The 24,966-nt window shown below is 52.9% G+C and overlaps 2 protein-coding genes across 30 annotated transcripts in view; one reads left to right on the forward strand and one right to left on the reverse strand.

The window, feature by feature from the left end:
• SNED1 (sushi, nidogen and EGF like domains 1) overlaps positions 1–24,966 on the forward strand; it is a 94,642-nt gene that overhangs the window by 49,584 nt on the left and 20,092 nt on the right. For 23 of the 27 annotated variants that reach the window (XR_008381206.1, XR_008381209.1, XR_008381216.1 and 20 more), the window contains 14 exons: positions 729–845; positions 1,058–1,195; positions 1,371–1,484; positions 1,696–1,869; positions 8,004–8,117; positions 8,387–8,500; positions 9,143–9,256; positions 9,562–9,858; positions 12,783–12,966; positions 15,780–15,892; positions 17,556–17,837; positions 19,343–19,487; positions 19,556–19,620; positions 21,190–21,288. Coding sequence is in view for 12 of the 27 variants with exons in the window: in XM_053597203.1 (XP_053453178.1) it covers positions 729–845; positions 1,058–1,195; positions 1,371–1,484; positions 1,696–1,869; positions 8,004–8,117; positions 8,387–8,500; positions 9,143–9,256; positions 9,562–9,858; positions 12,783–12,966; positions 15,780–15,892; positions 17,556–17,837; positions 19,343–19,487; positions 19,556–19,620; positions 21,190–21,288 (2,070 nt within the window). In the remaining 15 variants the exon portion in view is untranslated. Of the gene's footprint in view, positions 1–728; positions 846–1,057; positions 1,196–1,370; positions 1,485–1,695; positions 1,870–8,003; positions 8,118–8,386; positions 8,501–9,142; positions 9,257–9,561; positions 9,859–12,782; positions 12,967–15,779; positions 15,893–17,555; positions 17,838–19,342; positions 19,488–19,555; positions 20,839–21,189; positions 21,290–24,966 lie in introns of those variants that run through there. The other 4 variants (XM_053597204.1, XM_053597207.1, XM_053597208.1 and 1 more) reach the window with 4 other exon arrangements.
• Positions 12,974–24,966, reverse strand: part of MTERF4 (mitochondrial transcription termination factor 4) — a 40,253-nt gene continuing 28,260 nt past the window's right edge. The window contains exons 5-6 of one of the 3 annotated variants that reach the window (XM_053597257.1): positions 24,717–24,863; positions 12,974–13,442 (exon numbers count right to left, since the gene is read on the reverse strand). In XM_053597257.1, the coding sequence (XP_053453232.1) occupies positions 24,726–24,863 (138 nt within the window). In that variant the 3' untranslated portion in view covers positions 12,974–13,442; positions 24,717–24,725. Of the gene's footprint in view, positions 13,443–24,714; positions 24,864–24,966 lie in introns of those variants that run through there. The other 2 variants (XM_053597258.1, XM_053597256.1) reach the window with 2 other exon arrangements.

Here is a 24,966-nt window from a genome sequence, read left to right on the forward strand (position 1 = left end):
ACCCTGAGAATCTGCTCTGCCCAGAACCCACCTTGGATCTCCTCCTGCTGCAAGCCCCCCCAGGGGGTATGTCCCCAGCCATGGCACCCGGGGACATCCTACTAGGGCACACACCTCCTCCCTGGGCCAGGCTCCTAGCACCTCATATCCCTGCCTACCCCAGGAACTACACAGACACCCCCTCCCCAGGGTCCCTGCTAGTGACAGCAGATGGAGCCACCAGTGTGGTCACCTCTGTGCCAAAAGGGGTGACAAAGGGGAGACTGGAGGTGGCTGCTCTCAGGGGTGAGCATAGAACTTGGACACACCACCTGTGAGGCCCTCAGCATGTGGGGTGGGCAGAGAAGGGTGCACACAGCAGGGCAGGGACATCCCCTCCTGCACACCTGGCCCCCAGAACACCAACGAGGACAAGGATTCTGAACTCACTGGCATCTGTGAAGGTGTGACTTGTCAGAGTGGTAGGACAGCCATGATGTGTTCGATTCTCTAAGTAGAGAAGAGAGGACAGGTGGGCCCTCTGCGGTGTGAGGCTACTTGGGGTCCCCAGCCTGTGAGTCCCACCTCCACCCCCAGGTGGCTGTGGCCCTCAGAGCTCAGCCAAGAAGCCAGCCCAGCCTCCCAGGCCCACCCAGAGCTGGGGATGAGGAAGACCCAGTAGTGTATAGTAGGTCCACAGGGCCAGGGATGGCCCCTGTTCATCTGTCTCACTCCATCCTCCCACACAGCCCGGCCATATCTATGCAGCTCGGGGCCCTGCCGCAACGGGGGCACGTGCACGGAGGTGGGCGGAGAGTACCACTGCAGTTGCCCCTACCGCTTCACCGGGAGGCACTGTGAGATCGGTGCGGCCCTGGGGTGGGAGGGCAGGGTGATGGGCCAGCACGAGCCAGCCTGGGCAGAGAGGGAGGGAGCCAGGCCTGACCTGGGACCCCCAATTTCCAACACAGCTGCCCTGGGCCTACTTTTCAGGAATGCCCTCATAAAAATGGCCCAGCCTGCAGGCATCAGGGAGTCTTGGGGGTGGGGGGGGGCAAGTTGTTGACACTTGACCCAGCTGGGTGCCTTCTCCTTCCAGGGAAACCAGACTCATGCGCCTCCGGCCCCTGTCACAATGGTGGCACCTGCTTCCACTACATTGGCAAATACAAATGTGACTGTCCCCCAGGCTTCTCTGGACGGCATTGTGAGATAGGTGAGGCCAGGGCGGCTGGGGACAGACTCTAGACGTGAAAGCAGCCCCAGTGGGCAGGGCTGACCCAGGCCATGGAGGGTAGAAGGTGGAGTTGGGTGCAGGAGGCAGCATTTCCCATGCTGCTCCAAGGCCTCCGAAAAGACAACTCAGGAGGGACCTTCCTGCATTCTTGCAGCGCCCTCACCCTGCTTCCAGAGCCCATGTGTGAATGGGGGCACTTGTGAGGATCTGGGCTCTGATTTCTCCTGCCACTGCCAAGCAGGGTACATGGGACGCCGGTGCCAGGCAGGTGAGAGGGATGGAGTGTTGGGGGGGCAGGCAATGGGATTTCTTCCTAATCCCCAAGGAGCTGGGCAGGACCATGAAAGGAAAAAAGGAGCCCCTCACCTTGAGCAACCAGTCCCCAGAAGTCAAGGGACCTCCCTCCGGGAAGGGCAGTGCTGGGGAGGGGAGCCTGGTCAGGTGCTGGACAATGTGGGACCATGGCTGTGCCCTTGTAGAGGTGGACTGTGGCCCCCCAGAGGAGGTGGAACATGCCACACTGCGCTTCAATGGCACTCGGCCAGGCTCAGTGGCCCTGTACGCGTGTGACCATGGCTACAGCCTGAGTGCCCCCAGCCACATCCGGGTCTGCCAGCCACAAGGTGTCTGGAGTGAGCTTCCCCAGTGCCAAGGTGATTTCTCGGGCCCTTGGGTGGAGTGGGTCACTTGAAGGAACACAGGGCTGCAGGCCCAGGCCTGGACACCAGGTCTGACACTGCACGTCCCTCTTCCCCTACCTGCTCTATGTGAATCAGTCCAAATCCCTCAGTGGCAGTGATGATGATCACTGTCAACTTTGCTGTGTCCGCTCACTGAGGGTCCCTCAAACACCCACAGGCTTGCTCTGAGAAGCGGCTGAGGCCAAGAGGAGCCAGGCTAGAGTCCTAGAGAGGCAGCGCAGGGCCCACCGTGATGGTGCAGTCAGAGCCTGCATCTGAGGAGTAAGGGCTGCGCCAGTATAGAAGATGGATTAACAATATAAAATAATCATGACAAATAGCCAAAAGCAAACATCACCAAGGCCACACCCACCAAGGCCACCCAATTAGTCATTAAAAAAGAAAATGGAAATAAGAGGATTAAAATTATAATGATTGGGCGCAGTGGCTCACACCTGTAATCCTAGCACTGGGAGGCCAAGGTGGGTAGATTGCTTGAACTCAGGAGTTCAAGACCAGCTTGAGCCAGAGTGAGACCCTGTCTCCAAAACCCAAGAGTTTGAGGTTGCTGTGAGCTATGATGCCACAGCACTCTACCAAGGACTATAAAGTGAGACTCTGTCTTAAAATATATATAATATTATATATATATTATAATAGTTGAAATAACAAACATGATTTGTAAATGGATACAGAGGAAGAACACCTTAATGGGTTGAAAGATCAGTTTAAAGAACTTTCCTAGAAAGAAGCAGGAAAGAAAAATCAAAAAAGCATAGGCTCTGTGGGTGCAGGGCAGGGGCAGGGGCAGGGTTGAGAAGGGGCGGGGCAGGGGACGGGGGCAGAGGTGCCAACATTTTGCTAATTCTTTCCATCATTTCCTTCTGGTAAAAGAGGGAATTTTTGAGTGTGGAGTTAAATTCCTAGAATTACAGATTAATGACAGGACAAAAGGGCCTACAGAACAGTCAAACAGGAAAGAAGGGAAACAAGCAGGCACATTATAGTAAAATTTAGGAATATCGCAGACAAAAATAATTCATATACCCAGAGGGAAAAACAGATCATCTGAAAAGGAATAGGAATCAGATTGACATCTGATTCAGCAACATTGGATGAAGGATAACGAAAGGAACATTTTTAATACTGAGGCTATCCATTTGTCTAGGGTGTAGACAGTTATAAAATACCATCACTTTTACTGTAATGTCAAGGAAACACCATGAAACTTATGAAATCATATTTTTTTAACCTAGCAAAGAGCATAACATGTAAAGAAGTCCAGGTAAGCCCTTACCTGGTGAGAAAGACTGTCAGCTGCCTTCATCCCTGGAAGCAAACTCATCATGGACAGGTGACTTTTGAGAAGCACAGAAAATTCAGACTTTTAATGCTGTGGGGCAAATGGACTGAAATGAAGAGCAGCCACACAGCAGGTCCTCAGCACCCACTAGGTCTCCCCCACAGGACTGTTACAAGTGCCTGAGAAGCCAAGAGCTGCTCAGGAAAGCAGAGAGAGATTTCTTCATCTCACAAGGTTTACACCCCAAGTCCACCTGCTCCAATCGTCAAGCATTTAAAACCACCTACAACTGCTCCAGCCCTACCCAGCTCAGCTCCTGATGATAACAGTGATGAGCCACTCAGCCAAGCTGTCTGGCAGAGAACAGAGTGCACTCATCACAGGGTAGGACTTCTCTGCTCTGTCTCCACTCTTCTCATACATACTGCGTCTGTGCAGCAAGAAGCTGGGACACAAAACCTAACTACAGAGGACCCAGATGTGTGAATCTGCAGGCAAGGACTTTAAAATATCAGTATAAATAAGTTAAAGAAAATAGAAGAAAAGGGTGGCGCCTGTGGCTCAGTGGGTAGGGCGCTGGCCCCATATACCGAGGATGGCGGGTTTGAACCCGGTCCCAGCCAAACTGCAACAAAAAAATAGCCAGGCCTTGTGGCAGGCACCTGTAGTCCCAGCTACTCAGGAGGCTGAGGCAAGAGAATCACCTAAGCCCAGGTGTTGGAGGTTGCTGTGAGCTGTGACGCCATGGCACTCTACCAAGGGCAATAAAGTGAGACTCTGTCTCTAAAAAAAAAAAAAAGAAAGAAAGAAAATAGAAGAAAAGAGAGGCAAAAATGAATTAGAGAATAGAGAATCTGAACAGAAGAAAGAAATAAATTGAAAGTAATAAAATGGAGATTTTTTTTGTTTGTTTTTTTGCAGTTTTTGGCCAGGGTTGGGTTTGAACCCACCACCTTTGGCATATGGGTGCTGGTGCCCTACTCTTTTGAGCCACAGGCGCCACCCATAAAATGGAGATTTTAGAACTGATTCTAGAACACCTGCAATGAAGAATAAATTGGATAGCCTTAACAGAATGGATATAACAGAAGAAAAAACATCACAGAATTCAAAAGATAAGATGACATACTTAACTATAGGCCAAAGATAAAAATTAACTTTAAAATGAATTATGAATAAGTGAACTTTTGAAAACCAGAACAGACCATCAGAGGTCTGTCAGACAATATTGAACAGGCAAACAAGCACGTAACTGGAGCCTCAGAGATAAAGAGGCCAGAAAGAATAAAATAAATATTAGTATTTGGAGAGATAATGATTGAGCATTTTCTAAAAATGAAGAAATACATCAACCCACAAGTCCAAGAAGCTCAGCAAATCCTAAATAGGACAGATATTGGAATAAACAAATTTAAGACCTAAACATTTTTATTCCATCAAATTGCTACTCAAACATGAAAGCAAAAAAATACTCTCATGCAAATGCAGCTTCAGAAGCTTAGCAAAAAAGGTCCTATTTTAGGAGGGAGTATTTACTAAGCCAAACCCAGCACTACATAAAAAGAGTAATAGAACTCTGACCAAGTGGGATTCATCTCAAGGATGCAGATTGTCTGACATATGAAAATTAATCAATGTACTTCACTGTTTTAGGAGATTAGGAGAAAACCATATGATATCTCAACAGATACCAAAAAATTATTTGACAAAATTCAACTATGATTGAAATTCTTAACAAACTAACAATAGAAGGTAATTTCCTCAACCTGATAAAGGACATCTGTGAAAAACTTCAGCTAACAAAATACTTGAGTTCGAATACTTTCCCTGTAATCAGGAGTAAGACAAAGTGTCCATTTTGCTAATTCTTTCCATCATTGTTCTGGAGGTCCTAGACAGTGCCATAGACAAGATGAGGAAATACAAGGCATAGGTATTGGAAAGGAAGAAGTAAAGAGAACACAACTGTGTACACAGAAAACCCTAAGGAGACGCTACAAAAGATGCTGCACAACGTGTGAATGAGCCCAACTAGGCCACAGGCCGCAGGGCCATTACAGGACCCACAATTACATTCCCATATTCTAGCAGTGAACCCTCAAAAAATTAAATGAAATGGTATTACATACAATAGCATCAAAAACATAAATTTTTAATCACGTAAAAGGAATTATAAATGTAAAAGCTAAAACTATAAACTTCTAAAAGCATATGAAAAAATATTCATGATAGTTGGAATAAAATGGCTAAGCACTTGGAAAAATACTATATCAGTTCTGTATTTCTCATCATATATAGTAACAAAACTCCAGACAGATTAAAGACTTAATTTTTTTTTAAACTACATAATTTTTAGCCCATCGTGTTGCAATGGACGCCTATAGTTCCAGCTACTTGGGAGGCTGAGGCAGGAGTATGGTTTGAGCCCAAGAGTTTGAGGTTGCTGTGAGCCGTGACACCACAGCACTCTACCCAGGTCACAGAGTGAGAGTCTGTCTCAAGAACAAAATGAAACAAAAAAGGTTTTATGTGGAAAATATAGGTAAATATCTTTTTGACCTTGAAGTAGTGAAAGACTCCTTAAGCCACAGAAAGCACTTACATATAAAAGGGTTAATGGACAAACTCAACTGTATAGAAATTAGAAACTTAAATCCATAAACTTTAAAGAAGAAAGTGAAATATGATTATAAGCTACAAACTGGGAGAAATTATATATAATTTCAAGATGATATGAAGAACCCTGATAAATCAATAAGAAATGAATAACCAACCCAACAAGAAAACAGGCAAACACATGAATAGACATTTCACAGAAGAAGAAATACTCTACTGTATTTGTAATCAGGGAAAAGCAAATCAAAAGCAGAATAAGATATAGCCCGTTGGCTAACTTCCAAAAGTCTAAAAAGCCTCTGTGAGAACATGGGTCAGTAGGACTTCTTACGAGCTACCGATGGAGTGTGAATTAGCGTGAGCAGTTTGGAAACGACTGGGAATTTGCCTGTTATGTTGAACATTTATACCAACCCCAGCTTTTAGGTGTCAACTGAAGAACAAGGTATACATCTACATCAGAAAACATGAAAGGATATACACAGTAGCTTTTTTCGGTAATGGCAGATAGTCTAGCATCAACCCAAATGCCCAGCCACAAGAATGGACGGAGTGTGGCACGGCCATGCGATGTAGGAGTACACAGCAGTGATGGTCAGCGACCGTGGAAAATCGCAGCTCCAGGAGGGCTCTCCAGGCTGAGTGGAAGAAGAAAGTGCACCTCACGACACCCCATTACTAAAGTCCACCACCAACAAGGGCACGTGTGCGTTACTCAGGCACTGCAGAGAAGTCAGCGTCGCAGGGAGGAGGCAGGCAATGCCCAGGTGGCCTGGTGGCATTATAGCCCCAGGGATGTGAGTCCAGGTGTCCTTAAGTCATTACCACCTTTTAACATACTTTTTAAGAATTAAAATTAAACTTTCCTAAAATTTAAATTTAAATTCAGGAGCACAACTTCTTTTTTTTTTTGTAGAGACAGTCTCACTTTATGGCCCTCGGTAGAGTGCCGTGGCCTCACACAGCTCACAGCAACCTCCAACTCCTGGGCTTAAGCGATTCTCTTGCCTCAGCCTCCCGAGTAGCTGGGACTATAGGCGCCTGCCACAACGCCCAGCTATTTTTTGGTTGCAGTTTGGCTGGGACCGGGTTTGAACCCGCCACCCTCGGTATATGGGGCCAGCGCCTTACCGACTGAGCCACAGGTGCCACCGAGCACAACTTCTAGTTTAAAAGAAACCTATCGTGGTGAATCTTTTAAAACTAAGTATGTCCCCAGAGGTACTGGTTTCACATAAGATTAGTATATATTGGGATGGCAAGATGGCATGTAAGACATTTTCTGCCAAACTCAGTCTGTCCCCTGAGCCATTGGGATTAAACCCTGAGGTGTCTCCTGTGAGCCCTTGTGCCCAGTCACTTCACAGACATAACTAGCCACTGAGCCCCAGAGCCAATGCCTGGCCCCTCCCTCCAAAGAGAACCAACCCTGGGGTCTGCCCTCTCTAAGCACCAAGGGGATACTACAAAATTCTGTCTGGCTCCCCAAAACAAACACATGTCCCTCCTGCTTTAGCTTACTAACAGCCATGTTACGTTACTCTTAGAGGCCCCGAAGAAACTGGAGAGTGGGGGTCTCAGCCATACCTGCAGCACAGAGCACACGGGAGCCCACTCTCAGCTGGGAAGGAGGGCGTTCTGGCCCCCAGGGGGTGGCAGCTTCAGTGTCCTGGCCATCGCCATGGTGCTCCAACCACTCCTCTCCCTGGACAGGTCTTTGTCTGGATGGCCAGGTTGACCACTGCTTGTGCTCTCAGGCCCCTGGCAGCCCAGACATCCAGAACAGAGATTTACAAACATCTCTGCCTCCACCTTCCTAGGAGTCTGAGAGCTCAGCTGGGAAGCACTGACCTGGCCTCAGACGCAGGTCCCAGGGGGCAGAGAAGGTGGGCAGCGGAGAGGGTAGGTGACGGCCTCTGACTCCAGGCCTGATGGTGCCAGCTAGTGGAGGGAGAGGACTGCCCTTCATGCCAGGGATGAGCCCTCCAGCACACAGCACAAGAGCGGCCTGGGGGGTGCTCAGACATGGCCTCCCAAGGGGCGGTGTGGAGCTGGTGGAGGAAAAGGCCCACATCCAGAACACAAGGGTGGCTGAAGCCTCAGGGTGGTGGCACCCCAGGGATGCACAGAACTCCAGGGGTATGTAGGAGCCCCGGGCCTGAGCTAGCAATTCCCTTTCTCTGTGCAGAGACAAACAAGTGCCAAGCAGGGCCCTGCCGAAATGGGGGCTCCTGCAGGGACCTTCCAGGGGCCTACATCTGCCAGTGCCCCGCAGGCTTTGTTGGCGTCCACTGCGAAACAGGTAGCTGTTCCCCTCCAGAGGGTTCCCATGTGCAGAGCCTGGGCCACTTGAACAGCAGGGGTGGGGGGTGGGCCTGGCATACCCTGATGGTACAGGCCGCCATGGGAGAGGACAGCAGCTCCCTCAGGAGCTAAGGGGTTTCCTGTGCACCTGCTCACTGCCCCTCCGCCTCTGCCCCATGCCTCCCCTTTCCCTTCCTCCCGCTGTCCTCTCCTCCCTCCCCCAGACTCCCCCCTTGCGGTTGGGCCCATTCTCTGGGTGTTCTCCAGAGGTGGATGCCTGCGATTCCAGCCCCTGCCAGCATGGAGGCCGGTGCGAGGGCGGTGGTGGGGCCTACTTATGCGTGTGTCCAGAGGGATTCTTCGGCTACCACTGTGAGACAGGTAGGGTTGCAGGCTCATCTGCCCAGCGGGCTCTGTGGCCACCTCCCCAGAAAATCCCTTCTCAGTCCTCTGGCCAGGGGCTCCCTGATCTTCTGATCCCCTGACGGTGCCTCCCAAGTGTCATGCCCAGCACCTGCCTTCTTGATAGCCCCAGCCTCATGTCCACCCACACAGCCCTGCGGCCCCTTCATTCTGGAACACCCTCCCCTCCTGCGAAGGCCTTCCCTGACCATGGATCTACAGGGGACTCCCTCCCCCTGCAACACCATCCTCCTTCATGGCCCTCCAGGGCTCTCTGGAGTTGCTTCTTGTCCAACCTGCCACCCACCTCCCCTCCTAGGACAAGAGTATCAGGGAGGTGGCGGCCTAACCTGTCTAAGTCCAGTGTTCCTGCCCCCAGGCTGGGCCTGGCCAGAGGACTGAGAAGGGATCACTCAATTGTGTAGGGTGGATGGGGGTTGTTGGGCTGAGGCCCATCTACAGGGTGATGAGGGCAGGGAAGTCTTGGGAGGGGGGTTGGCATGGAGTCCCCTCTGCACCACAGACATGCCTGCAGAAGGACCCAGTGCCCCAGGAGCAAGGCCAGGCTGCAGGGGGGACTGCCAGTGCCTGGCACTCACCGCTGCTTTCTCCTGCCCTCAGTGAGTGATCCCTGCTTCTCCAGCCCCTGTGGGGGCCATGGCTACTGCCTAGCCGGCAATGGGTCCCACAGCTGTACTTGCAAAGTGGGCTACACGGGCAAGGACTGTGCCAAAGGTGAGGGGGCAAGGGTGCCACCACGAGGGGGTGGGAGAGCCCTCCTTCCCCAGAGGGCCCCAAGGGCAATATCTGGGCAGTGGCCTGCTCAGGCTCCTGACACAGTCCCTAGGTGCACACAGAGCATGTCACACATGCAGAAGTGTGAATTCCCGGGGGCATGTGGCAGGGACCAAGGAGGACCCCACAGGGAGTTGTGCAGGCCCAAGTGCCCAGACGAAGGCGAGACTTCTGGCAGGGCCTGGGTGTGCCTGGCCAGCAGCTGACCACACCCCTCCCCTTGTGTTTTAACCCAAACCCTGAAGAGCTCTTCCCGCCAACGGCTCTCAAGGTGGACAGGGTGGAGGAGAGTGGGGTCTCCATCTCCTGGCACCCTCCCGAAGGCCCAGCCGCCAGGCAGGTGCTGGACGGCTATGCAGTCACCTACGTCTCTGCCGACGGCTCCTACCGCCGCACAGACTTTGTGGACAGGAGCCGCTCCTCGCACCAGCTCCGGGCTCTGGCACCTGGCAGGGCTTACAACATCTCTGTCTTCTCTGTCAAGCGCAAGGCCAGCAACAAGAACGACATCAGCAGGCCAGCCGTGCTGCTCGCCCGCACGCGTGAGTGCCCTCCAGCCCACTGCCACCTGCTCAGGGGCACTGGCCAGACCCTGGATGGGATGGACAGACCATTGGCCCTGTGCTCTCCTCTCTCCCGTGTGGCCGAGGCCTGCTAGGCTGGTGGCACCACCCTTGTTGCGGATGGTATGGGGAAGTTGGTCTGGGGCTTCCTGGGGGAAAGCAATGAACAGGTACAAAGTTTTAAAGTATAAAAATTAGGATGAACAGAGAGGAGAGTGAGGAAAACAAAAGCAGCAGGCGATGGGTAGGAGAGGGGCTGCGGGAACAGGGGCTGCCTGAGAAGGGGCTGGGAGCAGCCAGCTCAAGCAAGAGACACAGGGCACTTAGGGATCACAGCCCTACACGTTTTCCCAGTGAAGCCGGTGGAGAGGTTTGAACAGGGGACTGGCATGACCCCATGATTGTGACAAACACGCTCTGTCTGCCTGCCTGAGGGTCAGTGCTGAGGAGCCCTGGGCTAGGCCAGCAGGGTATGAAGTGGGGGATCCTGACCCAGAGCTGCAGGATGGGTCTGGTGAGAATGTGAATGTGGACCACTATCATTGGGCCGGGAATGTATGCGAAGAACAGACCCCTGAGGGAGTGACAGACCTGGGCCCTGGCCTGCACTGAGAGCCATGACCAGGCGCAATCCTTGAGGAAGACAGTGTAGATGGAGGCAGGACAGTGTCTCCCTGTTCAAGGACCAGGCCAGGAGGGTCCAGGCAGCCAGGGGCAGGAGCAGGAGGAGGAGTGAAGCGTCACTGCCAGCCAGCAAGCTGGGGACACTGGTTGAGGACTCAGGCTGAGCAGGTCAGGAGGGAGGAGGGAGCCTCCTTGGCCTTTGGGGAGAAAGGGAGGCAAGGCTATGGCCAGCTGGCGGGAGCAGGAAGAGGGGCATCTCCTGAAGGCTTTGAGGGTTCAGCTGCTTGTCTGCTTCTGGGAATGACTTGGGGCAGAGAAAGAACCCCCAGAACAGACTGTGGACAACCAGACAGCCCTGCACACAGCCCAGCCCCCAGGGCAGACTTGGGAAGCTCCTGGTGCAGCTGGAACAGGGCCAGGGTGTGGGCCACAAAGTGGGGTGGTCACTGAGCAGCCCAGCACTGGGCAAGGCCAGAGGTGGGGCCGCGGGAGGCTCAGGGGCTAGAGCACAGTTAGATCAAGACACCATGCTGTGCCCTGGATGATACACACCCACGTGTTTGGCCGAAACTTTCAGGAAAAAAATCTTTTGTTTTAGTGTTTTAAAGGAGGGTAGAAGCGGTTGCGCAGAGGTGGCTCCTCTCATGAGAGGCACCAGGCACCGAGCCGGCCACTGCAAGAACCCGGGAGTGAGCCTAGGTGACAGGCGAGAGTGGGCCCATGACCTGAGTGCCTCACCTCCCCCAGCTGTCCCCTCCTGGCCCACACTGCACCCCGCGTCCTCTCATTTCCTGTTCCTGCCCATGTCTGTCAGTGGGAACATGGCCACAGCCAGTCCACTGAGAACCTGGTGGGCTATTTCCGAAAGGCTGCCCTAGGCTCCCAACCCCTGCCCTTTCGGGGCCACCTCCTCTCTCATGCAGCTGTCCCATCTGAGGCCCCCCACACTGCGCTGAGGAAGAGCCTCCCTCATTCCCTGGACCGTGACTCCTTGAGTCATCCACTCAGTAACATCAGAGTGAATGACAATGGCCTTTCCCAAACTTACAAATCCTACAGCTCCTCACCTGAGGGACTGGCTAAAACAAGACCCCTGACCACACACAGATGCTCGGAACCACCTCTCCAGGAGAACGCACGGGGTGTCCAGTCCATTAACAAGTGTTAAGGACCCTAGAGGGTCCTTCCTACTACCCAGTTTGGAAAATTACACTGACTCAACACCTTGGGGTTCGGAACAAGTCACAGCTTCAAAATTACAACCTATGGGCTGAAGATCCCCAAGCCTTCCTGCTTCACTGCGAGGTGCCCTCGCAGACAGACCTTCCCGGGGACTGAGGCCCACATCATGGCAGCAACTACGAGCAGAACCAGGCCTCAGATCCAGGTCTCCCAGACCCCACTGAGGGCTCTTACCCCTCTGCATGGTGTCCAGAGCCTCCAGGAAATAAGCCCACCAGGTTCTCAGTGGACTAGCCAAAGCCATGTTCCCACTGACGGGTGGGAACAGGAAATGAGAGGACGTGGGGTGGAGGGTGGGCCAGGAGGGGACAGCTGGGAGAGGTGAGGCACTCATATCTCCAGGCCTACTCTCGCCTGCCACCTGAGCTCACTCCCAGGTTCTTGCAGGGGCGGGCTCTGCGCCTCGTGCCTCTCATAGGAAATGGGGCGCCTCTGTGTGGCCACTTCCATTCTCCTTTCACTGAGGTCCTGACACTGTCATATCACTGTTGGCAGTGTGCCCGCTCCCAAGATGGTGGCAACGGTGGTGTCCAGCACAGGCGGCGAGCTGGAGACTCCTGAAGCTCGGGTGCTGCCCAGGGAGGGGACAGCTAAGAGGGGGTAGCACAGAGGGGGCACAATTACCATATTCCAGGGTATTAATTTGCATATGAATATCATTATTGCTTTCTAGAGTTACACTTTTAACACATAAGGATAAGAAAAAGAAAAACACTTTTATAGACACAGAACTAGCACCAACCACGTGTAATACGCAGTCTTACTCTTCCCTCAATAACTTGGGCCAAAAGTTCACGTTCTACATGGCAAAATACAATAGTCTGCCTGTGCAGCTGTCACCCTGGAGGCAGAGTCCAGGCACTTCTGCCCACGGAGTCCCTCCAAGCAACTCCTAGGACACTCAGCAAGCCAAGGCTGGCCGGTCACCAAGCTATGACCCCAGGCTAGTCTTCCAGGCCTGTTCTTGTCATAAGCACCCCCTTCCCTTGGAAGCAAGGAGGGCCCTGCATCATCTGAGCAGCCTGTTGCCTCTCCAGGCCCCCGCCCTGTTGAAAGCTTGGAGGTCACTAATGTGACGGCCAGCACCATCTCAGTGCAGTGGGCTCTGCATAGAATCCATCATGCCACCGTCAGTGGAGTCCGAGTGTCCATCCACCATCCTGAGGCCTCCAAGGACCAGTCCACTGATATGGACAAGAGTGTGGACAGGTTCACATTTGGGTAAGAGGATAAGCCCAGATAACAGGACCAGTGTGGGGCCGTGGGGGCCTGGGTCTAGGATGTGCTCTCCATGTGTTCGCCCCCAACCTGCTGCTCTTCCTGGTGTGAGGGGTTTCAGATGAGCCAGCCTATATTCCAGAGTCTCAGTCCTGCCTCACCCTGTCTCATGGCTGCTTGAAGAGCAGGTGCCTTGGTACTTCAGAGTGCCTGGGAGAGCAAGGAAGCCCCAACCCTCTGGGCCAGCACCTCCTGCACAGACACTGAGAGACAGTGACAGGGAAGCTGGAAGGGACTGCCCACAGCACATCCAGGGTCCCACAATGGGCCCTGTGTGCTGATCACCATCAGAGAGAAAGCTCCAGATTCCTGCTCAGGGGCAGCTAAGCTGGAGAAGGCAAGAAGTGGTGGGAGAGAAGCCTCCAGTCACAGCTTCCCAGGGCTGGTGGTCTTCACTACTGTCTGGTGGCTTCTGGGGCCTGCAGAGGAAACACAAGGCCTGTTCAGGGAATTCCCATCCCATCACATGTGTCTCTGACACAGATGTTCATGTCAGCTCAGTGGGGACATCTCAACTGTGGCCAGCTCAGAGTGGTCACCAGTAGGGGCTTCTGGAAACAGGCACTGCAGGGTGGGCTCACAGAGGCCGGGGGGTAGGGTGGGTCTAGATTCAGTCCCCCACAACCAGGGCAGTGCATAAGCCTCTGCATCCTCTAAAATACCTATACTTTTTGTACATTTATTGTTAGATTTACCAAGACCGTTTTGTCCAAGCTTGTGTGTTCCAGCATTCCCACTGGATGATCAGCTGTGCTGAGGACAAGACAGTGCTTTGTCTTTCAGCTCTGGTGTCTTTTGGGTTTTCTGTCTCTTCAGTGATATTGCTGTTCTACTCATGAACTGTTTCCTTGGCTCTCCGCACAGCTCCCTTTGGTGCTGTGTGCGTCTTTAAGGCAATTGTGGTAAAGTCTTTGCCCAGTGCATCCACCAGCAGGTCTTTTTCAGGCAGTATCTGTTCATTCCTTTTTTTCCTTTGAATGAGCCACATTTTACTCTTTCTTTGATGTCTTATGATTGTCATAAGGCATCAAAGAAAGAGGCATTTGAATAATCAGTAACTCTAGAACTCAGTTCTCCCATTCCATTTTTGTTTTCCTTTTTTTGAATGTTACAGCTGTCTCTGTGCAAGGGTTAGCCTGCAGTGTGGGTGGAAGGGCTTCTCAGGACTTTCTGAGCATGTGCAGCCACTCCCTAGTCCTGCCTGTAATGCAGTTGTGTTTTGGAGGGGTTTGTTTGTTTGTTTTTGAGACAGAGTCTCACTTTGTCATCCTTGGTAAAGCGCTGTGGCATCATAGCTCACAGCAACCTCAGACTCCTGGGCTTAAGGGATTCTCTGCCTTAGCCTCCCAAGTAGCGGAGAATACAGGCATCTACCACAGTGCCCTGCTATTTTTAAAGATGAGGTCTCACTCTGGCTCAGGCTGGTCTCCAACCTGTGAGCTCAGGCAGTCCACCTGCTGTGGCCTCCCAAGTGCTAGGATTACAGGAGTGAGCAACCGCGCCAGGCAATGCAGTTGTTTTTGAACGTCCTAGTCTTCAATGTCTGGCTTCCATTCAGGGAAAAGGAAAAAAACAGAGGAAGTAGGGAAAGAGTCCCAGCCTTTTAAATTCCCTGCAAGTTACCTTGGCAGGAGAGGGAGAAACAAGAACACAGCCCTTGTGCCTGCACCATCCTGATGTTTAGAGGATGCCCACCCTGGCTCCTACAAGCTGTGCGCACATCCCGGGCTGGGGACAGAGGGTGGGTAGCTGCTATTGTGCTAAGAGCTGAAATTGATGAAAACTGACACAATTTACCAACTGAGCCTTCCCCATGAAGCTGCAAGCCTTCCACAGACTCCAGAGTGCTATCCTGAAGCAGTCAGGTCAGACCCACTCGGCCCTGGAGCTCCTGCACATATCTTCCCCAGTCTTCTGCTTTGTCATTTAAATGTTGCTATGACTTTTCTTTACTTGCATCCTAGCCACTTCCAAAGAATGACTTGAGGTGGCTTGTGACAAAAACACAAAGGGGGCCCCAGGTGGTTGTCTGGGGTCCCCAAGACCAGCTCAGGTGGGTGATTCTCCAGGAGGACTCACAGGCTCAGTGCACAGTCACATTCGCCATTGGGTCCTGTTACAGAGGGGATAAGGGGACACAGGGAGACAGCAGAGGGAAAGGAACGTGGCAAAGTCTAGGCATGCACACGAGCTTCCACAGTCCTCTCCCAGGTAGTCCCATAGACACATTCCATCCCCAAGCAACTAGCCTGATGGCCAGTAAGAAGCTGCTGAGCAGAGAAACTGCTGCTCTGGGGCAGCCTGAGCAGCACCCTCTGCCCAGAGCTAGTGAGAAGTGGGCACTCAGCCTAAACCACGGTTTGTACCAACAGTTTCCAAGCAGGGAACCCCCAGGAACCTTTGTTCCCAGAGGCCAGCCCAGGGCCACCCTTGCCAGCAGGTCGCTGTGAGTGAGCAGCCGGCCAGACCACGCCCCTGTCCTGCCAGCAATCTTCTGAGGTGCCCGTCTGATCTCTTACCACACTGAGGCCGCTGTGAGAGCACCTGGCCCTTCTCAGCCCCTCTCACTGCCTTGGACAGACTGTAGGTGGTTTCTCATGCAGAGTACACAAGTCTGAGGGCCACAGATCTGTCCCTCAAGGAGGTGGCCTGGGCTACCAATAGGAGCACACACACCTATGATCACATTCGGTTTGAGGGAGCCACAGCCCCACAGGAGGTTCTGTGCCCTTCTCCCCTCACTCCTTCTTCCACAGGGCCCTGCTGCCAGGAAGGAAATACACCGTCCAGGTGACCACCCTCAGTGGGCTCTGGGGTGAGGAGCATCCCACTGAGAGCCTGGCCACTGCCCCGATGCACGTCTGGACCCGTAAGTAGAGAGCATGGCCCAGTTGGCAGGGCCTTTTCTAGAAGCTCCGACCTCCCTCTAGCACCTGTCAGTCCTCTCAAAAGTGCCCATGACATTAGAAACTGAGCCCTGAGCCTCCCAGAAGTCTCTTACACTAGGACTGCAGGGCAGGAGCCACTGGGCTGGACCAGGTCCTTCTGCTGCCCTCAGGACCCAAAGGCTGTGGCAGCTCCTGTGAGACGCTGACCAACAGGCCAGAGGGGCACATTGGGCCCAGGGTGTCCACACTGCCCAGCCTGCTGCCACTAAGCTGGGGTGTCACTAGGCCATCCCCCAACACATGGAAGGACCAGGAGGAATGGCCATTTTTCTGATGGCCCAAAATGGATACCAAAATTGCAGAAATCTGCGAGGAACAAAGGCTGAAGCAGGATTTACCCAGTGGGGGTGACTCTGCCTCCCCAGCTCTCAACCATAGCCCCCCAGGGAAGATAGTGAAAGGATGTGGGGCAGGGGTTCCACCTGGGGTCTGTGCAGCCACATGTGAAGGTCTCATGATGGGCCCATCTGTGGGGCTTTTGCTGGGTGAATCTGAGCCTGAGGGGACAGCAATGTCTTGGGCCACGGACCCTCTAAGGCAGGATGGAGGTGCTTCTGCACACCTGCCACTGCAGACACACTACACATCACTCCTTAGGACTACACAGGGTCTCACAGTTAAGTGTGTGAACTTGCCACTGTGCACTTACATTGGCAGCACTGTACAAAACAGCTCAGTAAGGTTCCACAATCTTGGTGTATCAGAGTCTCACAGCTGTGTCATGTCAGAGTGTGGTGGTGTCTTATTGCGTGGCATTGTTGTTGTAATGGTTTTTGTATGTGCTGAGTGAGAATGTTGGAGGTTGAATTTGAGCAACAAACAAACATTAAATTTCTTGTTAAACTTGGCAAGAGTACAAGTGAAATCGAGGACATGTTAGTCCAAATTTATGATAATGCCATGAGGGGAGAGAAAGTGTTACCAACAAAGAGAGGTCAGGGTGGCCAGTAACAAGCAGAACTGATTAAAAAACATTCCAAAAATTTGTCAAATTATGCATCAAAATTGTTGGCTGACCGTAAGAAGCATAGCAGACCATGTAAACATCAACAGAGAAACCAGATAATCTTAACTGAAAATCTTGAACACCTCGTGGCTCTTGCATCACAACAATGCACCAGCTTACACCACTCTGTGAAGGAGGTTTTAGCCAGTACACAAATAACTGTATTGGAACATCCTCCTTACTCGCCTGATCTGGCCCCCAGGAACTTTTTTTTTTTTTTACTTGAAGATAAAGGAAATATTGAAAGGAAAACATTTTGATGACATTCAGAACATCAAAGGTAATTTAATGACAGATCTGATGGCCATTCCAAGGGTTCCAAAATTGCTTTGAAGAATGGACTAGGCACTGGCATCAGTGCCCAGCTCCCCAAGGGGAGTGCTTCAAAGGTGACTGCAGTGATATTCAGCAGTGAGCTATGTAGTACTTTTCCTAAGGTGAGTTTGTGGACTTAATTGTCTGATCCTATAGGTTTCCAAGAAGGCTTGAAAAATCCACATCAGATCCTTAAACTGTGTCCTTGCCAGATGATCCGGTGGGTCCCACCCTTCACCTTCTCCCCACTGTGTCTTGTCCAGGTCCTTTGCCTCCAGCTAACCTGACTGCCACCCGGGTCACAGCCACTTCTGCCCATGTAGTGTGGGACACCCCCACTCCAGGTGACTTGCTGGAGGCTTATATCATCAACGTGACCACCAGCCAGAACACAAAGAGCCGCTATGTCCCCAATGGGAAGTTGGCGTCCTACACGGTGCGTGACCTGCTGCCTGGGAGGCGCTACCAGCTGTCTGTGACAGCCGTGCAGAGCACAGAGCATGGCCAGCTGCACAGCGATCCTGCCCACCTCTACATCATCACCTGTGAGTGCCAAGCCAGGGCCCTGGGCAGGGTGGGGACGGGTTCAGCCAGTGCGCCAGACTATTCAGGACTGACCTGGCCACCTGCAGGGCAGCAGCCTGGACTGCCATCCTTGGGACGTGGTGTCCTTGTCCAGGAGAGACTGCTTGTCCTCCCCTGGTATGGGCATACTACCCAAGGGGCATCAGACAGGCAGCCTAGAAACAGGATGCATGTCAAGCAGGAAAAATTCACATATGGGCTGAAGGGTTTTCAAGTTGGTGCAGAAAGGAGGGACTTAGGGACACACAGTGACAGCCACTTGGAAAGATAGGCTTGTGGAGGCCCTTCTGTGCCAGACTCCCCACTAGATCCCAGGAGGCGTGAGTAGTAAGTACATGGAATCACCTGGGGCTGGATGCCGAGGGCAGCCACAAAGAGAAGGTCCCAAGAGTGGTCTTGCAGCCCCAGCTGACCAGGAAGGCCACTGGACATGAGTGGGGCAGCTGGGCATGCAGAGATTCAAGCCATACCAGTAACCCGGGTCAGCTCTGAGTGCAGAGGGGGCCCTGCACGCAATGCTCATTTCCCTGAAGCCCACAAAGGTACCGTGGGAATGAGGCACATGTGAGAAACAGGTGGGGCATGTGTGGGAATGGGGCACTCCTGGACATGGGCTGCGCATGTGGCGAGGGGTGCAGAGCACATGTGTGGACACGGGGCACATGGGAAACGGTGCATGTGGACGTGGGGCACAGGCAGAAATGGGGTGCACATGTGGAAACAGGGCTCGTGGGGAGAATAGGGCACGCACATGGGAATGGGAGTGTGTGTGGACATGGGGTGCGTCTAAGGACATGGGGCACATGAAAAATGGGACACACATGGAAATGGGGCTCATGTGACATGGGGTATGTGGACATGGGGCATGTGGGAACTGGCTGTGGCAGCACAGGGAACAGAACACTGTGAGAAAGAGGAGACAAGGCAGGGAGCCCACAGCAGACAGTGTGGGGTCCCCGGGCTACAGCTGCCCCTCAGACCCAGCTGCCCTGCCTGGTAGGTGCAGTGTGCTGTGGCAGCCCCAGTGAGCCTGTCAACGTGGGCCACCTGACTTGGGCCCAGCCTGGGAGGCCAAAAACAGCTGAGTGCCAGTGGGCTGGGATCTCAGTAGAGGTGTCCAGCCAGGAAAGCCACTTGCTGGGGACAACCTAAGATTGTGTCCAGGTGCCCCATCCTGCCTTGAGAATAGAGAACTTGAGTCTGGGGTTGGAGGTCTGGGACCTGCCTGGCAACTCCCAGGTGAGGGCGTGTCCATGTTGCAGCTCCGAGGCAAGTAACCGACCCTCAGAAGGGATGGGTGGGCTGGAGGCAGGGGAGCCCCCAGCCCTCAGCCCTCAGCCACCCCAGCCTGCGTGGCCCCTGCCCCTCTCCAAGCACCGGGGAGTAGTAGCCCCTCCTAGGTAGCAGCAACAGGACAGTCAGGGGCAGCCCCCTCCCCCACCCACTCCATCCATCTGCTCTACAGCCCCCAGGGATGGTACCGACAGACGCTGGCCCCAGGGAGGACACCACCCACGGGTGCTCAGGAACAGGCCACCCCCTGTGCGCCTGCCAGAGCTGCAACTGCTCAACGACCACAATGCCCCCGAGCCGCTCTCCCCACCCTCCAGGTACCCAGCTCGCTGTCCGCTGCCCACAGGCCACGGTCTGGCAGTGGTGAACCCTCTCTTCTCCGCAGGTTCTCTGAGCTTGTGGATGGCAGAGGAAGAGTGAGCGCTAGGCTCCGAGTCTCCACACAACCACGTGAGTGCTGCCCCGACTGGGAGGCCAGCCTAGGCCTCCACGTGAGTGCTGCCCCGACTGGGAGGCCAGCCTAGGCCTCCACGTGAGTGCTGCCCCGACTGGGAGGCCAGCCTAGGCCTCCACGTGAGTGCTGCCCCGACGGGGAGGCCAGCCTAGGCCTTCCTACACCCTCACCTGGCCCCTGGGTCAGCATGGTGAATGACAAGGTCCTGAACACCTTGGCTGAAGCCCACCCGGTCTCCAGCCCAGCCGGATGCTGCTGGTGCTCAAGGCTCTGGGTGTGGGCGTGGGCAGCAGCTTATTAGTGCGCAGCCCAGCAGGCAGGTAGTAGATAGGACAAGGAAGATGGTGGGCATGGTCCCAAACTCTACGGAAGCTTTGCTTGCCATGTTAGGACTTGGGTTTTGTCTCTTAAGCAGGCGACAGGAGGCTGTGGTGGCCAAATTCTCCAATGTGCAGGAGCCCACCCAGAATGTCAGTTGGAGTTCATCTTGAACAAGGCACCGGGTGCTGGGCAAGTGGGGCACAGCCCAGGGCGCATGTCCACTTCTCATTCTGTGGCCACGTTCCACAGGCAGAGCCTTGGGGTTCTGGTCCTGCTCAGGCCTAGCTAGAGGGGCCACCTGAGGAGGCACCACAGGACATGGGCAGCCCTGGTCACTCTCCTAGGTAGTCATCCCAGCAGCAGGAGGCAGGTAGCCGGCTCCTCCCCAAAGCTTATTAGGGGCTGCGGTGGGCATGGGAACCTGCTGTAGCAGAGGCCTTCCCATGACCCCGACATGGCCCGAGACACACTGGGCAGGAGGCAGGTGCCACTGAGCCTGCCTGGGGGCCAAGTGCCCATCTTCACAGAATTCCCCGGCAGAGCCCAGTCTCCAGTTTAATGAATATTTCAACTAACAAAAACTTACGGGGCAAGAAAAGGGAAAGAAAGGGTGAGGTATGTGGCAGGGAGTGGGGAGGAGGCACAGGAGCCCTCAGGACGGGGGTGACAGGAAAGGGGTCACTGCCATGTGGTAAGCAGGAAGGAAGAGCCCAGGGCCAGGGATTTGGGGGACAGGCAGTTAGCTGCCCTCGCCTTGCTCAGTGGAGGCAGGTGGGCCTGGGGCACAGACGCAGCGCAGTTAGGAAATGCCCAGTGTGCAGGTGAAAGCCTTGTAGAGAGGGAGGGGCTGCAGAGGCTGAGACGGGGAGTGGGCAGCAGCCCCAAAGACGCAGGACCTGGAGGGAAAGGAAGCAGGACTTGACCCATGGGAGGAGACAGCACCAGTACCAGCAGAAGTACAGGGTCCTCTCAACAGCACAGGTCACTGGAGCCCAACCCGAGCAGCTCTGCTGGGCCCCACAAGGGAAGGCTGGTCCCGGCTGGGGGGCAGCAGGAGGGTGAAGCTACACCTCCGGCATAGGGGTGTAGGGCCAGCAGGGGAGCGGTCACCCACCACACGCCACACCAGGAGCCAGGCCGAATGTCCCTACACCCTGAGGGGGAGAAACAGCTCAAGAGTGAGGCCCAAGGGTGTCCTGGCGGAGAGCTGCCCTGCCACGTAGTTACTACCTGGCTTCTCCTAGAACCCACAGTCCTGGTGCAGCCTGAGAACGTGGAGGAGACCCCTAAGCAGATCAGCCTGGCCCTGCAGTTCCCTGAACGCAGTGACAAGGACATCAAAAGTAAGTCAGCAGCAGTGGTGGGGATTTGGGGACTGACCATTCTCGAGGGCCCTGGAGAACACAGAAGGCCCCCAGGCAGCAGTCAGAGACATAGGGTTTGTACAAGGGCAGTGTGTACCCCTGTCTGGAAAGGGTAGGGCAAAGCACACCGCACCGTAGCAGCACCCCACCCTGTTACTGACAGGGAACTGGCCAGCAGGCAGGGTCTGTGACTTGCCCTGCCCCTGCCTCCTGCAGCTGCCCAGCCCCAGCTCCCCTACCCCATATGCAGCTGCTCTTTGTTCTCCGTAGAGGAGTATGTTCAGTCAGAATGGTGCAGTCTGTGGAGGGAGTAGCTGGGCCCTGCAGACACTCAGGGCACACAGGGCCTCACCTGTCCCCTAGTCCAATGCTCTGCCTTGTAAGAGCCTCCAGTAAGAGCACTCCACAGCTCAAGAGGAATTTCCACACTGGACAGCACAAGTGGACGCATGTGCCTTACATGAGCCTGACTCCACCCTGCCTTGCCCCAGCTCTAACCTTTGGGCTGGGCCCCTCAATGGACAGCTCTCCTAGGGCCCAGTTTCCCATTTTCCCCCCGAGTCATACCACAGACTCAGGTTGGGTCACCCATCAAGCAACCCCAAAGAGGCCTAGTGGCTGGTGAGGACACAAGCCTCTGAGGGTAGGCCTGCCACCCCTGCCACCTGCCACAATGCCAGAGGTGCGCTTGCCGGTTCAGTACCCCCGAACCCCAGGTTCAGCACTCTCCCCTCCCACATGAGGTCTGACTTTGCTCCTGGTCTGGCTGAGCCCCAGAGAGCTGGTTTGTACATCAGATGCAGTCAGGAAGCTTCCCCTCATTAAGGTGCAGTTTCTTCAGAGTGAAGGTTGTTTCTTTTTTTCTTTTTTCTTTTTTTCTTTTTTGAGACAGAGCCTCAAGCTCTCACTCTGGGTAGAGTGCCATGGCATCACAGCTCACAGCAACCCCCAACTCTTGGGCTTAAGCGATTCTCTTGCTTCAGCTTCCCAAGTAGCTGGGACTACAGGCGCTTGCCACAATGCCCGGCTAATTTTTGGTTGTAGCTGTCACTGTTGTTTGGCAGGCCTGGGCTGGGTTTGAACCTGCCAGCTCTGGTGTATGTGACTGGCGCCTTAGCAGCCTGAGTTATAGGCACCAAGCCTGTGAAGGTTGTTTCTTAAGCCAACTAAACAAACATTTCATCACATGGTTGCATGATGTCAGCTCCTTAAATATGATGTTCCATTTGGCAAAATCCAGGAGCCCAGAGGGGCATTAATCAGCTCCTCAGTCTCTTCTGAGGACAGGCTGGAGGCAGTGCAAAGGCTGGCCCCAAGGCCACTGGGGTCCAGTAGTATTTAGTGGTATTAAGTGAGAACATGGAAAACAGAATCTTTACTGGCCTCTGGGGTGGAAAATTCGTCATAATTTTTGGTTCATGCTACACTGTTCAGCTAGTTAACTTTTGATAAAACTGTGGCCTTTAAACCTAGAGCCAAAGCCACGAAGCAGGACACGAGCAATGGCTGCGTCTTGCTGTCAGGCCCCGTGTCTCCCTGCAGTTAGCCATGATCCTGAACTTGGTGTTTGTGATGCCTTTGTTCCCTTAGCATAGAAGGTGGGGAGGAGTCCACCATCACACCTGTATGTCTGCCCACTCCACACATGTGACCTTCACCTGTGTTCACACTCGGCATTCCTGTGCTGAGCGTGGTTCACTCAGCTCATTCACATCTGGGACTGAGCGTGGAGTTCGTGGTGAACTTCCTGGCTCTTTTCCTGCTCTCCATGTGGAAGGCATGTGGGTAGCAATTAGCTGGTGCGTGTGTCCAAGCAGAAATGCTAGATCTTAGGGTATGTGAATTCCCAAGTTACGTGAGGCTGAGGCCTTTTCTCAGTGGTGCCATCAGCCTACCCCCAGCAGTGATTACGTGTCTCTCCAGACCTTGGTCCTGCCAGGTCCGTGGGCCCACAGAGCAAGGCGCCGGACCCCCACCACCCTAAGCCGGCAGGTGTCTCTTGCCGAGTATCTGCCAGGGACATCTGCTCTTCTGTGAAATGCCCAGTCCTGCCACTGACTTTAAAATTGGACTGTGTACTTTCCTTACTCATTTGTCAAAGTTTTTTTAAGACATTTTAACACAGATTCTTGTCAGGTATGTGTTCTGAAACATCTTTTTTCAGCCTCTGGCTCGTCTGCCCATTCTCTTCCCCTCATTAAGGTGCAGTTCTCTCAGAGTGAAGGTTCCTAATCAAATTAATTAAGCATTAGTGGTTAGTGATTTGGGGCCTTCTTTTAAAAATATCTTTCCCTACACAAGATTAGAAAGTTATTCATGTATATTTGTTTCTCAACAATTTAAAGTTTTGTTCATTGATCTTTCTGAAGCAGATTGTGTGTGTGTGAGAAACACGGTTGCAGTTTCATTTTTTATGCACAAAACGAAACTGGTTTTTCATTAAAAGTTCCTTTTCTCCACTGTCAATACCCGAGTGTCACATATAAAAGTGAATTCTGGCTGTGCCCGTTTGACAGACCTGTGCCAGCACCACCTGCTCCCACCAAACTCGGTGTACCCGGTGCTGCTGGAAGCCCCTCTTCTTTACTTTCATCTTCTGATGTGTCCTGGCCATCCTTGGACCTTGCCTTCCACGTATACATCTCAGAATCTTCTAATCACATTCCATGAAAAATGTTTTCGAGATGATTAGATGTGCACTGAATCCATGAACCATTTTTGTTAAAATAGACATTTTAGGATATTAAATCTATCCATGAACATGGAATATCTCTTCATGTAGTTAAGACTTAATGTCTTCTAATAAATTTTATGTGGAATACATATTTACTCCTATTTTATAATTTATGCTATTATTGTTTGATATTAGTATATACTTTAAAAATTATATTTCATGATTACTTATTACTGGAGTATATATGTTTATTGAGCTTTGCAGACTGTTTCCAAATATCTGGCCAAACTCTTCTCTTTAGTCATGGATTCTTTGGGGATTTCACGTACATAGTCATATCTCTTAAAAGCTTAGTAGCTTGCCTTTTAAACTCAGACCTGATTTTTGTTTTGTATGACATAGAAGTTAGTTCTTTTTCTTATGGACACTTGTATCAGCCACCATCTCCCACAGCTCTGCAGGGCTGCCATGTCCAATGCACATCACCCTTCTGTGCTGTGTCACTGTCCTCGAGCCACACCAGCTATTTTAATGATGGTGGCTCTGGCCTTACTTGCTATGCAGCAGGGCCAGTCCTCCATCTAACCTTCAAGGGAGTTGGGACCATTCTTGGCCCTTTGACATCAATGGACTTTTAGGGTCAGACTGTCAGGTCCCACTGAGGGCTTGCTGGGACTTTACATAACCATATTTCTGAGGCTCATAAGCCTATAAAATTCTGAGTAGCACTCACATTTGAAGGTTACTTTGGCTGGACATAAAATTCTAGGTTGAAGTTCCTTTCCCCGTCAGTTCTTCCAGTACTAGTCCAGGTCATCTTGTATCCAGCACAGCCGCCAAGACTGCTCTTACTCCTCGTAGGGTAACCTGCTCCTTCTCCCTGGAAGCAAGAGGGTCTCCAGAGCACCCCGGGCACCCCCAAAGCAAAGTTAACACCCCTGGTTGTCACATCCTCACCCAGCAACTGTCCAGGTCAGGACTAT

The sequence above is a fragment of the Nycticebus coucang genome, chromosome 7, assembly GCF_027406575.1.
Source record: "Nycticebus coucang isolate mNycCou1 chromosome 7, mNycCou1.pri, whole genome shotgun sequence".
Lineage (NCBI taxonomy): Eukaryota > Metazoa > Chordata > Mammalia > Primates > Lorisidae > Nycticebus > Nycticebus coucang.